The sequence below is a fragment of the Schistocerca americana genome, chromosome 6 (genome assembly GCF_021461395.2).
Source record: "Schistocerca americana isolate TAMUIC-IGC-003095 chromosome 6, iqSchAmer2.1, whole genome shotgun sequence".
In the NCBI taxonomy this organism is placed as follows: Eukaryota; Metazoa; Arthropoda; class Insecta; order Orthoptera; family Acrididae; genus Schistocerca; species Schistocerca americana.
Window position 1 is genome coordinate 565,167,401 of NC_060124.1, and position 19,147 is coordinate 565,186,547.

A 19,147-nucleotide genomic window follows, 5' to 3' on the forward strand; every position below is an offset into this window, starting at 1 on the left:
AGAAAGAGTTCGTTTTTTTTTAAAAAAAATAGTCTTATTGTATTCTTCTATACTCTATACATGAAATGCAATCAGCTTTTGGCAAATATTTTCAATTTACGATATGACATTTTTAGAGTTTTATTATTTGTATATGCTGCATGAAAGAAACTTTCAGTATTTTTCTGTCTCTGTGCGAAAGATTGTACCAGGAACAGCTCTAGGATTTTTTAGTCGGTTTTCGCTAAGAGTTAGATTTGTGTATGAAGAAGGTTCACAAATGTAATTAACAAATATTTAGTGAAAAATGGCTGAAACGTAGTAAATTAAAACCTCCGTCGTGTTTTTCTGTCTGTATGTGAAGGCTATGTTCAGACTCTGTAGGGATTTGATACAGTTTCATTAATAGGTAGACTGATTAATGAGGAAGGAATCTTTATATAACTTACTACCGCTTCTCCGGGCAATTCTTCTAGTGGTAGGTAATTGTTGCTACACGCGTGGAGTGTGGCCTGGTCGCTAGTTCGTCAGTAATTCTTGGCCGTATTCTTTGCCTATCATTTCCATTATTCCATTGGATGTAGAAAATTTAAAAAAAATGCTCTAATATCTTTTCACTAAGAGATATCATTTGCAGACAAAGTCAATAATTACACCAACGGAATAATTTACAGTTGTACGTAAACTGAAGCATTCTGCAGCAGAGTTTATTTCCTTTGCCAGGACTTCCTGATTTATTTAACACTTCATTCAAAAGGTTTGATTCCGTTGGAATCTATTTGAATTCTCCCAAGATGCTCTAATATTTGCAGTTTAAATTGCTCTCAGCTTTATGGTTCTTCAGGAACAATAACCGTAATTTTCGCAAACTGTCGACATGGAGTGATGACTGTTGGTTTTGCATTTCTCTCGCTGACTATAAGCGGTGGTTGTCAGTGCGTGTATCACTTTTTTCCCTCTGTATTCTGACGAGCATGGTGCGGTCCGCGCACGAGCTCCTCTCCTGTGCCAAACTCTCGATTTCAGAGTAGCATTTACACTCAACATCCTCAGTTATTCGTTCGCTATACTCCAATCTCTGACATCCACTATAGCTTTTGCTCTCTGTAGCTACCTCTACTAGTGTGTGAGTTATTTCTTGATGTGTTATCGCATGTTCTATTGTTCTGTCCCTTCGCATTGACAGTGTTCCCCACACAGTCGCTTACTTGGTGACTCTGCAGAAAATCTCCTTATTTGTTATTAGTCAGCCTAGCTTTCAACATCCTTCGCTCCACAGTTGGCAACTCCAATCGATTCCACAGACATTAACGAGGGCTCACTGCAATCCGCAACGGTGCATCGGAGCCTCTCCGGATGACCACGTCTCCCCTCTCACTGCAGCAGCGCCATCCCACTGAGATCCATACAGCGACGAGCCAGCAAGAGCTCTGTCCAATTTGAGACCTCATCTGTAGAAGTCAGCATCATAGTATAGGACCAATATGACAGTTTATGTTTCTGATGGTCTTGTTCATTAAAATGTGGAACACTGTACAGTAGGAGAACGGCTTGTTAATATGTGAATCAAGTTATGCCTTAACAGTGAATAACAGTTGTAACTTAGCAAGCAATGTTGTGGCAAATTAATACGTTAAATTTAAGTAAATCTTTTATTAATTTAGGTAATAATATGAACTAATAATGCATCTGTTGTAGTTAAAAATGAACTATCTCTTTGAGCAGTGAAGAAACACGCAGTTGTAGCCAGGCGAGAGTAGTTTCGCATGGTCATAACAACCACATCCCCAACGCTTCGATGCTCTTGGTTTGCGGTTTTCCCACAGTCCAAGATTCAGGTACATACAATTCTATTATCCAGTCATGCATCTTTTCCCCAGATTAAGGCTCATGATTAATATGATTAGAGTTATTTCTGCCAGGAATGACCTCTTTGCCTGTGCCAGTCTGATTTGATTCCTCCGGCATGCTTCCAGGGTAGCAAAATTTCTTCAGTTCGTCTACTTCGTGGTCCCCTTGACGTTAAATTTACGATTAATCTCATTTCTGATGCTCCTCCTCATTCCTTTCTTCTTCCGACGGTTTTAGTAGACTGTTCATTTCATTCAAGTTGTCCTGCAGTCCTTCCATGCTTTCGCTTAGGATAGCACTGTCACTGCGGAATCTATCATTGATATTCGCTCACCCTCAATTTTAAACCCACTCATGAAAGTATCTTTCTTCTGTTATTGTTTCTTCAGTTTATGGATGGAGGACTGGATGCAAAAGTTTTTTTCACTCTCCTTTAATCTTCCTTTCTTGTTGCTCCGTATTGGGTCCTATGCATCAGAACGCTTTAAATGCCGTTCGGGATGGCTGATAATCAGTATTTTCTCTATCAGTGTAGAACAGTGGGCAGAGATTTAAGTAGAAACTGCTCATATGCATTTCCTACGGTCGTTATAGCAGTAGCTTATATCTATATTCCACGTAGTGTTAACGCACTTTATGGAAAATAAACGCCTCTCTGCCGTGACTTCGGGCTACGTCGCCAGCCCAGATCACGTAAGAAACAGATAGACCGTCCTTGGGGCGGAAGAAGCAACCGTAAAAATAGTTTTCCCGTCGGTCAACAGATGTCGCAGGCGACGCTTCAATGCTAACTGACCTGTCCATGTCGCGGAATTGGCAACGCTGTATCTTCGGTGACGTGAATAACGCTGAATTGCGTTCGGCTAGAGCGCTGCGCGCGGAATGCATTCGCACACTGCTGACTGTAGCTCATGATCGGCTGTGGTTTTTCCCGAGTTTTCAATCTAAGAAAGTAGATTAGCTCCTGCAATTCTAAAAACCAAGTTTATTTGTCACAATCATATGCGAAATGAAATAAATGAAAAGTAACACACAAACATTTCTCGGGAGTTACTGTTTAAATGCAGAGTGTTTTGCAATCGCATAGGTTTTACACTCGCTTTCCATGCCGTCTATTTCCTCTTTGCTATACAGCTCTTCTGATACGGATTATGGTGGTAAAAAAGATCTCCACGTGCAGGTTAACACTAGAAAGCTTTCAAAATCCGCACTCGGGTATGATGCGAATTAAGGCTGGACATATTTCAGTGATAGTCATTTCAAATTTAAATTCTTTTACTTTGCATGTAACTTATCGTAAATGATATAAGAGTGGCACAAAACGATGAATTTTGGATTGTTGTTGAAAGGGGGCTGCAAACGCGGTAATATACAAGTGAAAGCGTGCTTTTCGAGCATATTTTGGCGGTGTCAACTTTGAAGGGCCACAGATGGCAAACCATAATTATGTTAAAAATTTACTTTGTACAGTTTAAAGATAACCCGCAAATATTCGTAACAGACGTGCGCTTTTATCTGCAACACAGTTATTACTGGGGATATCCGCACTCGCGCAGACCTGTAACTCCAAGTAGTGTTGTTTTTCAGCGAAAGCTGTGTGAGGATTATTAGCGCACAGATAAAAAGAAACTAAAATAGGCAGCGTCTATAGTTTGCATGTTATGCTCGTTCTCTTCTATTCTCCTCTCTTCATTCCAGTATAAACGCTTGTTCACAAGTTTAAATGATTGGCAGCGAACATTGGTGAATTATCTATGAATACTCGTTTGCAGCAGTGTAAACGAGGTTTTACACTCGTTCACTTCGTTCGCTCTAGTATATACCAAGATTTAGAGGGACCGATGACCTAGCAGTTAGATGACGGCTATCATTCATTTATTTCACTGTTGCGATTTCAGCTCTAGGGCCATTTTCAAGTACCAAGGGAAAGGTCTTATAAGGTAATGCTTCTTAAATTGTTTACCAAATGTTACAACACTATGCTTTGCATTTCGTTATCCATATATTTTATTGGTTTCAGTTTTCACATTGCACACAAAAATGCCTCTACAGCCAAAATTACGATAGTGATGTGAATAAACAGTTTAAAAAAGTCCAAATCGCAGCAAAGATTTCATTTAAAAATTGTATGATACGAATCTTGCACAGGAAGAGCTGCCACGTTATATCAGAATATAAGATCAACAAATTTAGATAGTATCGAATGCATAGGGCTTTTTATTAATTCTTACTCGTAACTAATTAATTGATTTATCTGAATTTAAAATCCTCTTCCGCAACCTTTCTTTATCTTTGACGGGAAATCTGAACATTTTTAGTTCAGGATTTGTCCGTCTACTCCTTCCACAGTTGATACACTCGCAGGCCCTCGGCATGACAATTCGATAACTACCACCGGTATGTCAGAAACAGCTGTACTTCACAGATGCCAAATGGTGGAAAGCTGCATGCGTTCGGATAATGTTGTCACATGTTTCACAGAACGGAGTGCCATCTAGTGGCTGGTGTCACAAATAAGGGTGTCACACTGTTGCCGCCTGGTGGCCATTCCTTGACAAGGGTTGCCCGCTAGACCAAGCGATCGGGCAATCTGTTTCTTACGTGATCTGGGGATGCCAGTAATCCTTAAGAAGAGCTATGGAAGGATTGGCATAACTTTGTGAAACATTTATAGTTCGTTCTTGGGACAGTTGGCACTCGCCTGCTGGCTGTACAGTTCACAAGTCTACTAATGTAGGAAGTGCATAACCACAAGCCGGTGACCTCGCTTCCCTGACACGAATTCCCTCCACTACCCCGCCCCCACCAGTCTATCCCTCAACACTGCAGTCCATCACAGGCCTAGAACACAGTTTATCCTTCCATAAAGTTGTACTGAATTGAGATGTAGTACACTTATTGATTACCAATTGTTAACCCACTTTATAAAACAATAAACATTAACTTTATACCATTAAAACTGAGTTTTAATAATCTGTGTTTTTTCATTCCCTGCAAACTTGAAACTACCAGAGCTAGACGAAAAAAATTGTGGTAAATGTAATGCAGTTTAATTCTATACTGAGAAATATTGTGGTCATGAAATGGTTCAAATGGCTCTGAGCACTATGGGACTTAACATCTATGGTCATCAGTCCCCTAGAACTTAGAACTACTTAAACCTAACTAACCTAAGGACAGCACACAACACCCAGTCATCACGAGGCAGAGAAAATCCCTGACCCCGCCGGGAATCGAACCCGGGAACCCGGGCGCGGGTATGAAATGCCTCCCACCCCTACACCCGCGCTGTCAGTTCAAACGTCAGGATTTTTAGTATGTTGTCCGTGGTTTTTCAGCCTACCACAGCAAAAATACATAAAATTCCCAAAACTTTTTTCCCTATTTGAAATTTTTTTGGTCTTCGTTTATACGAAAATGTCTTGAGTTTTGTTATGTCTTGCTCCCATTACCAAACACAACGTTTGAAATGTCGCTTTGGATACCTTATTTCTTCTGAAGATATTTAACATATCCCCCATTTTCTGTTCCATTCTACAGTATATTATTCTTGCCACATGCACTAGCTGAGAAGCTGATTGTGCGATACAACTTCACTGTCATAACTTACCTCAGCAATGGAAAATCACTGTGCACTCGTAAGAGACTGCAGTAAGATGGGCGTTTAACGAGTAATGTAGCGCTTTTATTGTGAATGCCCCTTGGTTTTGTTCAGGGTCCAATACACCACATTCTTTTCCACTCTTTTGGCTATTAAACACTATTTTTTAACATAGTCTCTGATCATTTTGACGGGCCTACACTACCTTACAGGAAGGGCCTATATGCCCGCTTGGTACCACACAGGTGGTCGACGTCAGAACCAAACTCTCAATAACCTCCCCATCATCCACGAAGTGCTTCCCGCAGAGTGTGTCCTTCATTGCGACAAAATGATGGAAGGTGAAAGATCTGGGCTGCAAAGTGGACGAGGAAGAACAGCGCACTGAAGTTTCCTCATCTCCTCTCGAATGCGCAGACTTGTGTGAGGCCTCGTGCTTTCATGGACAAGAAGAAGTTCGTTTGCATTTTTAAGGCACTAACACGCTGAAACCATTTCTCCAATTTCATGAGGGTAGCGTAGACTTGAGAGATGACCGTTGTACCGCTTCAGAGTCCCAGAAGACCGCCACCATGGCTGTATCAACTGAGGGTGCAGCTTTGAATTTTCCCTTCGGAGGAGACGTGGTGTGGAGCCACACCTCCAATGAGAGTGTCCTCACGTTCCGAAACTGCAGAAGTCACAGCTCTGTGCCGCCGGCCGGCACGTGGGAGGTGGGACAGATTTCCGCGACCTTGTTTCGATGATGACATACGCCTCGCCCAAAGGTTCACCGTGATTTTATTCACTGCCAGGTCTCCGTAGATATTCTGCAAGCGCCTATGAGTACATGCGATGATCTGATTTTCCGCCAAAAGAAACGCAATGCATAAAATGACTTTTTCTTTATAATATGAATATTTATATTTGTGTTAGGAGAGAGAGAGAGAGAGAGAGAGATTGGTTTTTGATTGAGACTTTTACTTTAAGTCGTAACTGGTACCTGAATTTGGTTGCTGCCTCTTTGAATGATCAGCTTCTGCACCACTTGGTGACGTATCACAATTTGGAGGAAGTTATTGTTCTTTAAGTTTTAGAATACGACTCTGTTAGTTACTTGGAATATTTGCGGATGGCTTTGAGCCCAAGTTTTCGTAGCTTTTCATACCTAAGGGACCACTGTTGTAAGTAAGTAAGATCAAACAGCAATCTGGTTTTCGTGAGGAAAGGAGATTGCTTAGCACACAAACTTCCTCCAAACTACACGTCCTGCTACATGAAAATTGGTCAGTGGCGTTCAGCACCATACTATTGTACAAGAACATAATCCAATGACTATAATTAAGAAATTATGAGAGGTTGTTACTTATTGACTGAAAACTATAGAGAATGCATTTCTTTTCCTGTATTTTAGTGAACTTTGTATACCTACAAATCTGTCGATTGATAGACGGCGACGACAACGAAGTTAACCTCCTTTTCCAAAAACCAGATATTTCTACTCTTCGCTTCCAGAAAACTTGTATACATACACGTTTGGCAACTCTTACGCATACTTTACTCGGTTTTATCTCTAAAATATCAATTTTCATTAAATGTAACAATACGTTCGGAGCGACGGCCTAGCAGCACCTCCTCTTTCCACAACATACAGATTAACAGTTCTCCTTTTTTTAAAAACAATAAATAATTGTCTTTTTTTAGAGTCCATTCTCAAAGATTCACAAATACTATCGTTGCGAGGATTGCGCGCTAAAGAGTTTGTTGCTGTCCAGCTGCGCTTCACTTCACTTCAAGTACTTTTTGAATCAAATTTACATTTACGATATTTACATACACTACTGAGCTTCTCAGAATAAAATCAGACACATATTAGTTTGAAAAAAGGGGCAGTGAGGCTCATATAACATTACAAGCTCTCTGCTTGGAACGCCCCTCCGTTGCAGACCTAATTTTGAAGGTTATGTATAGTGCCGCCACCTATCGGAAGTTCATGAAATTAGAGGGGCTGAAGCGGGAATATTCCGCTGTATTCCACAACAAATTTCGAATTTTAGCTACCGAAAGTGGCAGAGAAAATAAAATGTGTTTCATTAGTTATTGGACGCCTCTCGTACTCTTTCTGTGACCAATGGCTTTCCCAAGGAGCTGATTTACTACCTCACTGTGTGGCCAACAACAACCTTACGAGGAAGGAGTTCATATCGTTACGACCGACCTCGGTAAACACGACAGTGTACCATCGTCGTGCAGCGACTAGCGCCCACGGCTCGTGATACGGCTCGGTCCCTCAGCTTGTGCTTCTCCTTGTCGCAGCGCTGCCCGAGGGTCCGCCCACGCTGGTGGCGGAGCGCGAGCGCTACTACCCGGGGGACCTGCTGAGGGCCAACTGCACGGCGCCCCCGTCCAGGCCGGCGGCGCAGCTCTCCTTCTACATCAACGACGAGCCGGTGAGTCCATCTCTGTTCACTCCTAATTCACTCTGCTCGTAATGAACGGACACTGTTGTTTCTAGAAAGGCCATGTTACCGTCAACAGAACCCATGGACCTCACCTGTGGTGCGGTGAGAGCCCTGCCAGGGAAAGCTGTGATATGATTAAGGCATTCACAACGGGAAGTCTTAGCTGCTGGTCAACCTTAAGGATTGAATGGTGATGACCCATGAAATTCAGGGAAGCTGAAGGCCCTCCGAAGACGTCCATTGCAGCTTTGGACGAAACATAGACTACATAAACGTTTCATGGACCATGACCATACAACCCTCAAGATTTATCAGCACCTAAATCTGTGATTACGAAATTAATTTAGAGAAACTATGGAACTGAAAGTATATAGAGCGGCAGTTAAGGTTGATAACTTAACTGTGCATAATTTTAAAACACAGTTTAACGCACACTCATCAAAAGAAGTTTTGCATCACCCCAGTTGCCAGAACTCCTGAAGATAAACGTTGACTGTGGATATTGTATAACAGACACTGTCCCTTTGATTGTTCAGAGATGTCACTAAATCTTACAAAATATGTAAAAAACCACGCATGAGCAGTGCCTATTAGACGGAGGGGGTCCGACAGCCGACCAGTTCCAGTCATTCCACCAGGAAGGAGGTCCACGGGTCGTGTTGTCTGTAGTTCAACCATACCTAGAGGATCAATACCCCAGTTAGTTTGCACCTCTAAGGGCTCTTAACAACGGGAGTGCCCAGGCGTCTCGGAGTGAACCAAAGCGATGTTGTTCGGACATGGCGGAGATACAGAGAGACAGGAACTGTTGATGACATGCCTCGCTCAGGCTGCCCAAGGGCTACTACTGCAGTAAATGACCGCTAAATACGGATTATGGCTCGGAGGAACCCTGACAGCAACGCCACCATATTGAATCATGCTTTTCGTACAGCCACAGGACGCCGTGTTACGACTCAAACTGTGGGCAGTAGGCTGCAATATGCGCAGCTTGACATGGCGAGGTCCATCTTCGCAACGACGACACCATGCAGCGCTGTATAGATGGGCCCAACAACATCCCGAATGGACCGCTCAGGTTTGACATCACGTTCTCTTCACGGATGAGTGTCGCATATGGCATCAACCGGACAATAGTCGTGTTTGGATGCAGCTCGGTCAGGCTGAACGCCTTAGACACACTGTCCAGCCAGTGCAGCAAGGTGGAGGTTCCCTGCTGTATTGTGGTGGCATTATGTGGGGCCGACGTACGCTGCTGGTGGGCATGGATGGCGCCGCAACTGCTGTACAATACGTGAATGCCATCCTCCGACCGATAGTGCAACCATACCGGCAGCATATTGGCGAGGCATTCGTCTTCATGGACGATAATTCGCGACCCTATCATGCAAATCTTGTGAATGGCTTCCTTCAGGAAAACGACATCGTTCAACTAGAGTGCCAACATGTTCTCCATACATGAACCCTATCTAACATGCCTGGGATAGACCGAAAATGTCTGTTTATGGGCGACTAGGCCCACCAACCACTCTGAGAGGTTTCGGCCCAATCACCGTTCAGGAGTGAGACAATCTGGACCAACAGTGCCTTGATGAATTTGCGGATAGTATGCCACGAAGAACACAGGACTGCAACAATGCAAGAGGATGTGCTTTAGGTACCGGTTTGTACAGCAATCTGGACCACCACCTCTGAAGGTCTCCCTGTATGGTGGTACAACATGCAATGTGTGGTTTTCATGAGCAATAAAAAGGGCGGAAATGATGTTTATGTTGACCTCTATTCTGTATAGGTTCCGGAACCGAGGTGATGCAAAACTTTTTAGATCTGTGTATAATGAATTGAAGAAATTTAAAAAAATTAATGAACCGTCTTTTGGCGTTTCTGCTCTTAAGTTCTTCTAGAGCCATTACTTTGCATTTTTGGTGGATCCTTAATTACATATTACGCAGAAAAATATAAAACGCGTCTTATTAGAGTAATATATCTGTTTTTCTTGTATTATTCACTATCGGCTGCAGTTAGGTGCTGGGCTGTCGTCGTAGTTCTGAGTATTACGCCACAATGACAGGGGAAGTTGTAATACTGTTGACAAAAAAGAGAAGAAAGGCATCCGCTTATTTGAATCTTGAATTTCTTATTAGAACACTCCTAGTGATCGGATGACCATGCTACAGTATAAGTATTCAATAGGCTATTTGTTACGTGACATTGATCTTCGCTTCCAGAAATAACTCGTTAATATATGAAGTTACCTGCAAATGGTTTCATCAGCTTCAAGCTTAAAGAAATCGCGAGTGGTGGCAAGAATTGAAAATCTTTAAGGGTTTTCCGGTTTGCATGAAATAACATCTGGAAGAAATTGGCTTTCCACAAAATCAAACTGTCAAAAACTGCATAAATGGTTCTTCTTAAAATCTTTGCAATTTTTCCATGTGAGCAGCCACGAGTCTGAACGGACGCCATTTCGAATATGACATGAGGGAGCTCCTGGTTTGAGACGTGAGTGCCAATTCAATTCACAACCCGTGGTCTGAAACAGCCGCGTAAGCCCACTTAAAATATTTACTTCTAGCGCCATAGGACTTAAAACACAGGCCCTTTTTGGAGTTTTAGTTTTCGTGGTGCGTGCTTCTTTGTGGTGCTGAGTCTCAAGGCCGGAGCCTACATAACGTGCTCCTAAATACAACACTGGTTAGCTCAGATTCCGACTGTACGCGCTACTGATACACTCCTGGAAATGGAAAAAAGAACACATTGACACCGGTGTGTCAGACCCACCATACTTGCTCCGGACACTGCGTGAGGGCTGTACAAGCAATGATCACACGCACGGCACAGCGGACACACCAGGAACCGAGGTGTTGGCCGTCGAATGGCGCTAGCTGCGCAGCATTTGTGCACCACCGCCGTCAGTGTCAGCCAGTTTGCCGTGGCATACGGAGCTCCATCGCAGTCTTTAACACTGGTAGCATGCCGCGACAGCGTGGACGTGAACCGTATGTGCAGCTGACGGACTCTGAGCGAGTGCGTATAGTGGGCATGCGGGAGGCCGGGTGGACGTACCGCCGAATTGCTCAACACGTGGGGCGTGAGGTCTCCACAGTACATCGATGATGTCGCCAGTGGTCGGCGGAAGGTGCACGTGCCCATCGACCTGGGACCGGACCGCAGCGACGCACGGATGCACGCCAAGACCGGAGGATCCTACGCAGTGCCGTAGGGGACCGCACCGCCACTTCCCAGCAAATTAGGGACACTGTTGCTCCTGGGGTATCGGCGAGGACCATTCGCAACCGTCTCCATGAAGCTGGGCTACGGTCCCGCACACCGTTAGGCCGTCGTCCGCTCACGCCCCAACATCGTGCAGCCCGCCTCCAGTGGTGTCGCGACAGGCGTGAATGGAGGGACGAATGGAGACGTGTCGTCTTCAGCGATGAGAGTCGCTTCTGCCTTGGCACCAATGATGGTCGTATGCGTGTTTGGCGCCGTGCAGGTGAGCGCCACAATCAGGACTGCATACGACCGAGGCACACAGGGCCAACACCCGGAATCATGGTGTGGGGAGCGATCTCCTACACTGGCCGTACCCACTGGTGATCGTCGAGGGGACACTGAATAGTGCACGGTACATCCAAACCGTCATCGAAGCCATCGTTCTACCATTCCTAGACCGGCAAGGGAACTTGCTGTTCCAACAGGACAATGCACGTCCGCATGTATCCCGTGCCACCCAACGTGCTGTAGAAGGTGTAAGTCAACTACCCTGGCCAGCAAGATCTCCGGATCTGTTCCCCATTGAGCATGTTTGGGACTGGATGAAGCGTCGTCTCACGCGGTCTGCACGTCCAGCACGAACGCTGGTCCAACTGAGGCGCCAGGTGGAAATGGCATGGCACGCCGTTCCACAGGACTACATCCAGCATCTCTACGATCGTCTCCATGGGAGAATAGCAGCCTGCATTGCTGCGAAAGGTGGATATACACTGTACTAGTGCCGACATTGTACATGCTCTGTTGCCTGTGTCTATGTGCCTGTGGTTCAGTCAGTGTGATCATGAGATGTATCTGACCCCAGGAATGTGTCAATAAAGTTTCCCCTTCCTGGGACAATGAATTCACGGTGTTATTATTTCAATTTCCAGGAGTGTATGTTGTCCGGGGAATCGCGCCGAGTGCGGCGGCCCAGAGAGGTTCTCGATTTCGCCGTCTTGCAAATGCTGCTGCTGTTTTTGCTGTTATAGTTGCGTCTGCCAAAGACTCACTCGGTGCAGTTGTCCACTCTAGCCCATCATACTCGTCTCATCGTCTGAGCACTAGTGTAACTTTCATCCGCACGCTTACTGCACCCAATCCTGGATTCCCCTGCACAATTTTTGTCACAAACTCCCTCCCCCCTTGCTCGTCCAAAACACACACATTCACATACAAGAGAAACAGGGATGGAGAGAGAGAGAGAGAGAGAGAGAGAGAGAGAGAGAAACACACACTCACACTGTCCTCCAATATCAATTTGACGAGTCCTTCATGCCACATTTTCAGATAAGCTTTACCCTAATTTTCTCGACTCAGTACCTTTGCGTTAATCATACGGAATACCCATCTAATGTTCGACATTCAAGATTTACTTCAGACAAATATTCTCACACAGCACTTAAATTTATATTCAATGTCAAGTTTTCCTTGTTCAGAAACGCTTCTCTTGCATTTTATATCCTTTGTTTCCGCCAGTGTCAGCTATTTTGCTTCCATAATTACTCAATCTATTACTTTGACTGCCTCTACATCTACGTCAACATACATATTAGGCAAGCCACCGTATGGTGGGTGGCAAACGTTACCCTTGTAAGGTGTCAGGACATGGGCACTTACACGTTAGCTTACCAACATTAGTATTAATAATAAAGGGACTGGCAAGAGCATCAGATCATGACTATTGAATTACGATGAATATGAGGCATTCTCGCGAAGTATTCCCTCCATGTCTGTATGATTAAGTCACTAAATTAAAGCGTTGGTGAAAAGTGTAGGAAGTTGAGAATTGTGGAACGCAACGTCTGCAGCTGGCCGTAGCTCGCCGGGTCGCCATGGGCGCCAGGTAGTGGTCACAGGAAACGCGGGACAATACGGCGCTTTTGGGAAGAGCCCGGCATCCGGAGCCACCTGCGCTGGGCAACACGTGCGGGAGACGGGAATTTCATTTGCCTAGGGGCGTTATGACCTACTCGATCATTGGCTAGATCTCAGAAATGCCGTTGCAGGGATTTCGGCGATGATAGAGCGTTTGACATTGGCCGAAACGGGGTATTCCTCCACCGCGTTTTCGTACGCATGTGAGACGGGAGAATTATGGAGAGAGAGGACTTTGCCTTCAGCCATCGAGCGGTAAGGACTTGGAGACGGCGTCTTGGCCATCGTCTTGGAAGGGAGACATACGGTCTGTATCGCAGCACTGCACCAACGCGTGTTCCGTGCAGAGTTCTGCGGTTAGAGCTCTTTGTGTGCTCAGAAGCGAGATTTTCACCAACGCTTAACCACTTCTAACAACTTACCTAATATTCTTGATCTGCTAGTTATCCTTGCGAGGTGCCGAGTATTTTTCAAAGCAGCTGCCCGTAATAGATGCGTGTAATTGCAAATTGTTAATGTGCCATTCTCAGGAGTGTATGGGTGGACAAAGAAATTCACATTTTTTATTTTTATTTTTTTTTATATTTTGTTAGTAGTGGGATGATATCAAATTAAAACTCCAATATTACTATCGAATTATCTACTTCATTGTAGCTAACATTTACCCTACCCCAGTAAGCTTTACATGTACTCTAGTCACTGCACAGCTTGCCGAGACGGGAAGGAAAGAAGGTTTGCGGTCTTCTGTGTCAGCGACGGACAATACGCTTACACCCTGTACCACTAATTGTCATTTCCATTTTTGTTCCACTCGCAAACAGAGCGATGGAAAAACGATTACCTGTATGCCACCGTACGAGCTCTAATCCCTTCCTTACAAGTACGTTGGCATCAGCAGAATCGTTCTGTGTTCAGCCTCAAATGCCGGTTTCTTAATTTTCTCTTGGTGCTGCTCGAAAAGTACGTCACTTTCCCTGTAGTGAGACCCATTTGAGTTCCCGAAGAATCTCTGTATTACTTGCGTTTAATCAAATCTTCTGGTAACAAGTCTAGTAGCCTGCCTCTGAACTGCCTTGGTGTACTTCTTTAATCCGACATGGATTGGATCCCAAATACTCTAGCATAACTCATGAATACGTTGCACTAGCAAGTTATACGTGGTCTTCTTTGCAGACGGACAACACTTTCATAAACTTCTCCCAATAAACGGAAGTCGACCATTCTACTTCCTTATCACAGCTCTCACATGGTCATTCCATTTTGTATCGATCTGCAGCGTCACGCCTAGTTTTTTAATCGATGTGACTGTCAAGAAGCACACAGCTAATAGTGTATCTGAACGCTAAAGGTTTTCCCCACTCATCTGCATTTACTTACATTTTTAAACGTTTAAAAGCAGCATTTAGAACCACCTAGAAATATGGTCTAAGTCACCTTGTATCCGCCTATAGTCAACTAACGACGACACCTTCCCATACACCACAGAATCTTCAGCAAACAAACGCAGATCGCTGCCCATCCTGTCCGCCAGGTCATTTACGTATACAGAAGATAACAGCGGCCCTTTCACACTTTCTGGGGGCACTCCTCGAGATACCCTTGTCTCTGATGAACGCTCCTGATTAATTTTGCCCACTACAGTTGTTTTATTCATGTTCCTTCTTTCCAGGCACTATACACACTGCTCAGCTTTTCTTTTAAGCCCTTTGGTGTCTCTGATGTTTGCACTACACTGTAATTCTGAAAAACTTTCAATGTCTTCTTCTTCTTGATCGTTAATCCCCTTTCCAAGTTTTTCCTTACTTATGCCTATAGTTTTCTCAATGACATCGAGAATTGGGTACAGCCCTGTTCGTAAGAAAACCGTTATAGTGTGGAGAACATCAATAGCAGCAATCTGCAGCAACCACTTCAAGATGTTGAGCAGTTGTCTCGGGGAAATATTGTCTGAGACTTGAAACATGGTACGCCAGCAGACCCGAGAGGCATAACTGGAATATAGCTGCTGCGAAAGCCTGAAGGATCGTACTATGAACCCATAGCTGGGACAACAAATGTCGTTGCGACTATCGTTACCATTCGTTGACGGGATTCTTTGTCACAGCGCGTTGGATCATTAAAACACGTTTCGCGAGTTGTACATTAACGTTTATTCAATGTTCTGTAGCTTGTAACTCCTTGTTTTTCAACTTACAGAAGTAAGTAAACCCATCAATTAAATGTAAATATGTGACCCGGTAAACGTGGCAAGTAAGTTAATTATTGTTTTGCACAGTGCAGCTACAGCGTTCAAAACGCAGTCCATAAAATCGTAGTACCGATCACTATCTAAATCTATTACGCTTACTGAATTGGTGTCAAGATCCGAGCCGCGCGGGATTAGCCTAGAGGTCTAAGGCGCTCCAATCCTGGACTGTGCACCTGATCCCGGCGGAGGTTCGAGTCCTCCCTCGGGCATGGTTGTGTGTGTGTTTGTCCTTAGGATAATTTAGGTTAAGTAGTGTGTAAGCTTAGGCACAGATGACCTTAGCAGTTAAGTCGCATAAGATTTCACACACATTTGAACATCTTTTTGAAAACCCGAGATGCGTCTTGAGATAAATATAGATTTAAAAAAATGTTTGGTTGTAGTATTTTTTCAAGGTCTGTAACCCATGGTCACAGAGCTCAACCATCATCACAATCGATGATTTGAGACTTTTCATGGGAGATAAAACATAAAAAAAGATATTCGCTCTACACAATACCCTAACTCCGAGAAACCTACGAAGAAGGGAAGAAACACAGGGTCGGAACGACTGTAGTCACGATAAGAATGAGGAAAATATATTACCTTCACCTAGTGAAATCCCAAGTCATCTCAAGCTCCATTTTTAGATGCAACCTTATCAGATGACTCGTTGTTTAATTTTTTACGATATTCTTTCCATTAAATGACACACTCAGTCTTTTTTTCTCATTGGTATCTGAAGCAATTTACTCTTAAGACGTAATACTTTGCAATATCGAGGAGCCACGGCGAACGAATATTATGGCCTTCGGGTACTCGGAGCTTTCACTGCACACTAGCTTATTCCCCAGGAGAAGAATGTCGTATCGTGAGGAGCACCTCGTTTCGTGTTCCTCCGCCCTCGCGTCCTGTTTATTTCCGCCTCCGGGTCCACATTTAGAGCGCGTCATTGGGGACGGTTCCGCGCCATTACGTGCGCCCAGAGGCGGCGGCGTCGTCTGTCCTGAAAGGAATGATGCCAGAGGCAGCGGCGGACGCTAACAGAGCCCATGTGACCGGATTCCACCCGGCCCTGTTTCCTGACAGGGGGTGAGGGGTGGGGGGTGGGGGTAGGTTGGGGTTCCGCCACTGCCAGCCACGCTCCAGTCGCCTCACGCGCTGCCATCCACCCCCAACCAATTAGAGAGAAAGTGCCTCGCGCGCGCTGCGTTCACGCCTCCTTACCTGTGTCACCCGCCCGTTTAATGGCACTTCACAAGCAACACCGAGCTGAACCGTTTTTCCCTCTAATCCAGTGTTTCTCTTTGCGTTCTTCGTTAAGCAGACGAATCCGTTTCTACCGCTAATTGCTCCTCTCTTAGAACACTTGCTGACCTTCTGCCAAAATGGTCAGCGACACGCAGTATGGTGTCTTGGCTGTTAGAAGCACATTTAGTTGTAAACGTACTTAAACGATTAAAATTTAGAAATTTCTTGCCAGATTAAAAGATAGCGCTGGATTTTGAGTAGAACCCGGAACTTTGTCTTTCGAGGCGTAATGTGTTTTACCGACTGATCTGTGCACAATTTAAACGTCTTGGCAATGAAATTTGCTTCTGACAGCCGGCACACAACTGTAAGCTGCGAGGAACAGAGCAGACTCAATTTCAAAGTGAAAGATTAATTGTCATTAAAATTTACCCATTAGAAGAGGCTCATATAAAGAAGCGCTACAACTCATATTAAACTGACGTAGCGGCATAATAAGTGTTCAACATTACCTGATAGTTAAATAATTCCAATAGCTGCTTTGGTGATGGGTCTGATTATCAACTTAATTTCACGTCCTACTGAGGCCTAAGAACTCATAAGTACTTTGATATTACGATAAATTTGCTTGAGAGATGGAGCCTGAGTAAAACAAAACTGGACTGGAAAATGTTTCTTGCACCTTAAGTTGGGCAACCCAGAGTACGTCATCTGCACTGGTTAAATTTGATATTTTCTTCATCGTAACTTGGGTAACGCAGGGTACGTCATCTGCACTTGTTATTAATGATGTAAGTTGCACCATAACTTGGGCAAACCAAACTACGTCATCCGCACTGGTCACGGATGATGTCAGTTGAGTTGCCTATATGAAAGCGCATGAAATACTTTCCTGGTCACCTTTATTTTAACTTCTCTGCAGAAGAAACAGAAAAGATCCAACGAAAGAAGGTTTTCCTCATTACGAGCTCCTGATAATCGCATCTGAGTAACAGAGAAATTTCACTGAAGAATGGCTCTTTCGTCACGGTTTCGTTTGATAAGTGCCAGCCTGTTACGGACATCAACAACAAACTTCTGTTGCAGTCGCTTCTAGTGTGACGTCCTGTATCGGGGAGAGACGTACTGTTAAGATCTTGAGAGTAGCCGTCTGAAAAGTCTTGCAGCATATTCCTTCCTCCCACTTGACCACAACAAGAAACTCAAACAAAAAAAAAAGAAGAAAATGAAGCTCGTACGGTAGTTTTCAGACAGACAGGCAGCTGCTCCTCCCACGCACCATGTACGAAAGGTAAAGTTAAAGGGTGGAGGGGGAGAAAGGTCGTAGTAGTAAAAGCTCTGAGCACTATGCCACTTAACTTCTGAGGTCATCAGTCGCCTAGAACTTAGAAATAATGAAACCTAACTAACCTAAGGACATCACACACACCCATGCCCGAGGCAGGATTCGAACCTGCGACCGTAGCGGTCGCCCGGCTCCAAACTACAGCGCCTAGAACCACACGGCCACTCCGGCCGGCGAAGCGCAAGTAATTGACTAAATACGCTGTACCATCACTAAGAAGTGTTCACACACCGCGTTGTTACATAGTAACAGGTGCATTATTCATTAGTTCCCGCTTTGCTCATTTTGGTATAGGGTGTGTCCTATTGCTCTTGACCGCACATAGTATTGTTTTGTCCAGATGCAAAATGAAAACTGTATCAAGCAACATATTTCCTACCACTGGGACGTTAGCCGGTATGGCTGTCATCTTACGTACGAAGATCTGAACAGCAGAATGTCTTCCTCAACACCCCTTATATTTTCTCTTCGGCTATCGATTTCCTCTCTTAAAAATCTGTTCAAAAGCGTACACAGTATTCAAGTAATCACAGCTTTCAGCTTAATGAGAAACAGAAACTTGGATGTTTAATATCATTTCGCAGTACTGAAATGCGCTGTGAGAACAGCAAGAGGTAGAAAATTCAGACGCAGTAAGACGGTGACTATAATGGTCAAAGCGTTGGATGAAAGAGTTCATCATTTCTCCCATCGGTTCCTGCTGAGTTAATTACAAGCAACAACGGCACTTTCCTGCAAGTTCTCAGGAGTTGTTGGATTATCGCAACTCACAAGACACCTGACATTATTAACGTATTTTTCGGCGTCGATATTCAGATCAAAGTTTTTGGCCATACGTCGCTTGTGTCATATGCACACGAAATTAATAAAGTGTCTCCGACACATGTTGCATCATTGAGTTAAAATCTTGGCAACATACATCAACTGTACCGCACATGCTGACGCTGGCGACTTATCATGGCAGTCGGAATATATTTACATACCTACAACGGGAACTCCCCATCACATCCCACTCAGATGTAGTGGTAAGATGGCCCACTGGACAGCCAATCAAAATGATGTATTTCTTTAGGTTTGGTTTAAATGGCTCTGAGCACTATGGGACTTAACATCTGAGGTCATCAGTCCCCTAGAATTTAAAACTACTTAAACCTAACTAACCTAAGGACATCACACACATTCAAGCCCGAGGCTGAATTCGAACCTTCGACCCTAGCGGTCGCGCTGTTCCAGACTGAAGCACCTAGAACCGCTCGGCCACACCGGCCGGCATTTCTTTAGGGTTCCCGTTTGTTTACCGTCAAGTGGACAAGTTACATTAG

The 19,147-nt window shown here is 44.3% G+C and overlaps 1 protein-coding gene across 1 annotated transcript in view; it reads left to right on the forward strand.

Moving 5' to 3' along the window:
• Positions 1-19,147, forward strand: part of LOC124619777 — a 1,271,017-nt gene that overhangs the window by 967,659 nt on the left and 284,211 nt on the right. Inside the window, exon 4 of the mRNA XM_047146363.1 lies at positions 7,727-7,860. Coding sequence (XP_047002319.1) covers positions 7,727-7,860 — 134 coding nt within the window. The remainder of the gene's footprint in view (positions 1-7,726; positions 7,861-19,147) is intronic.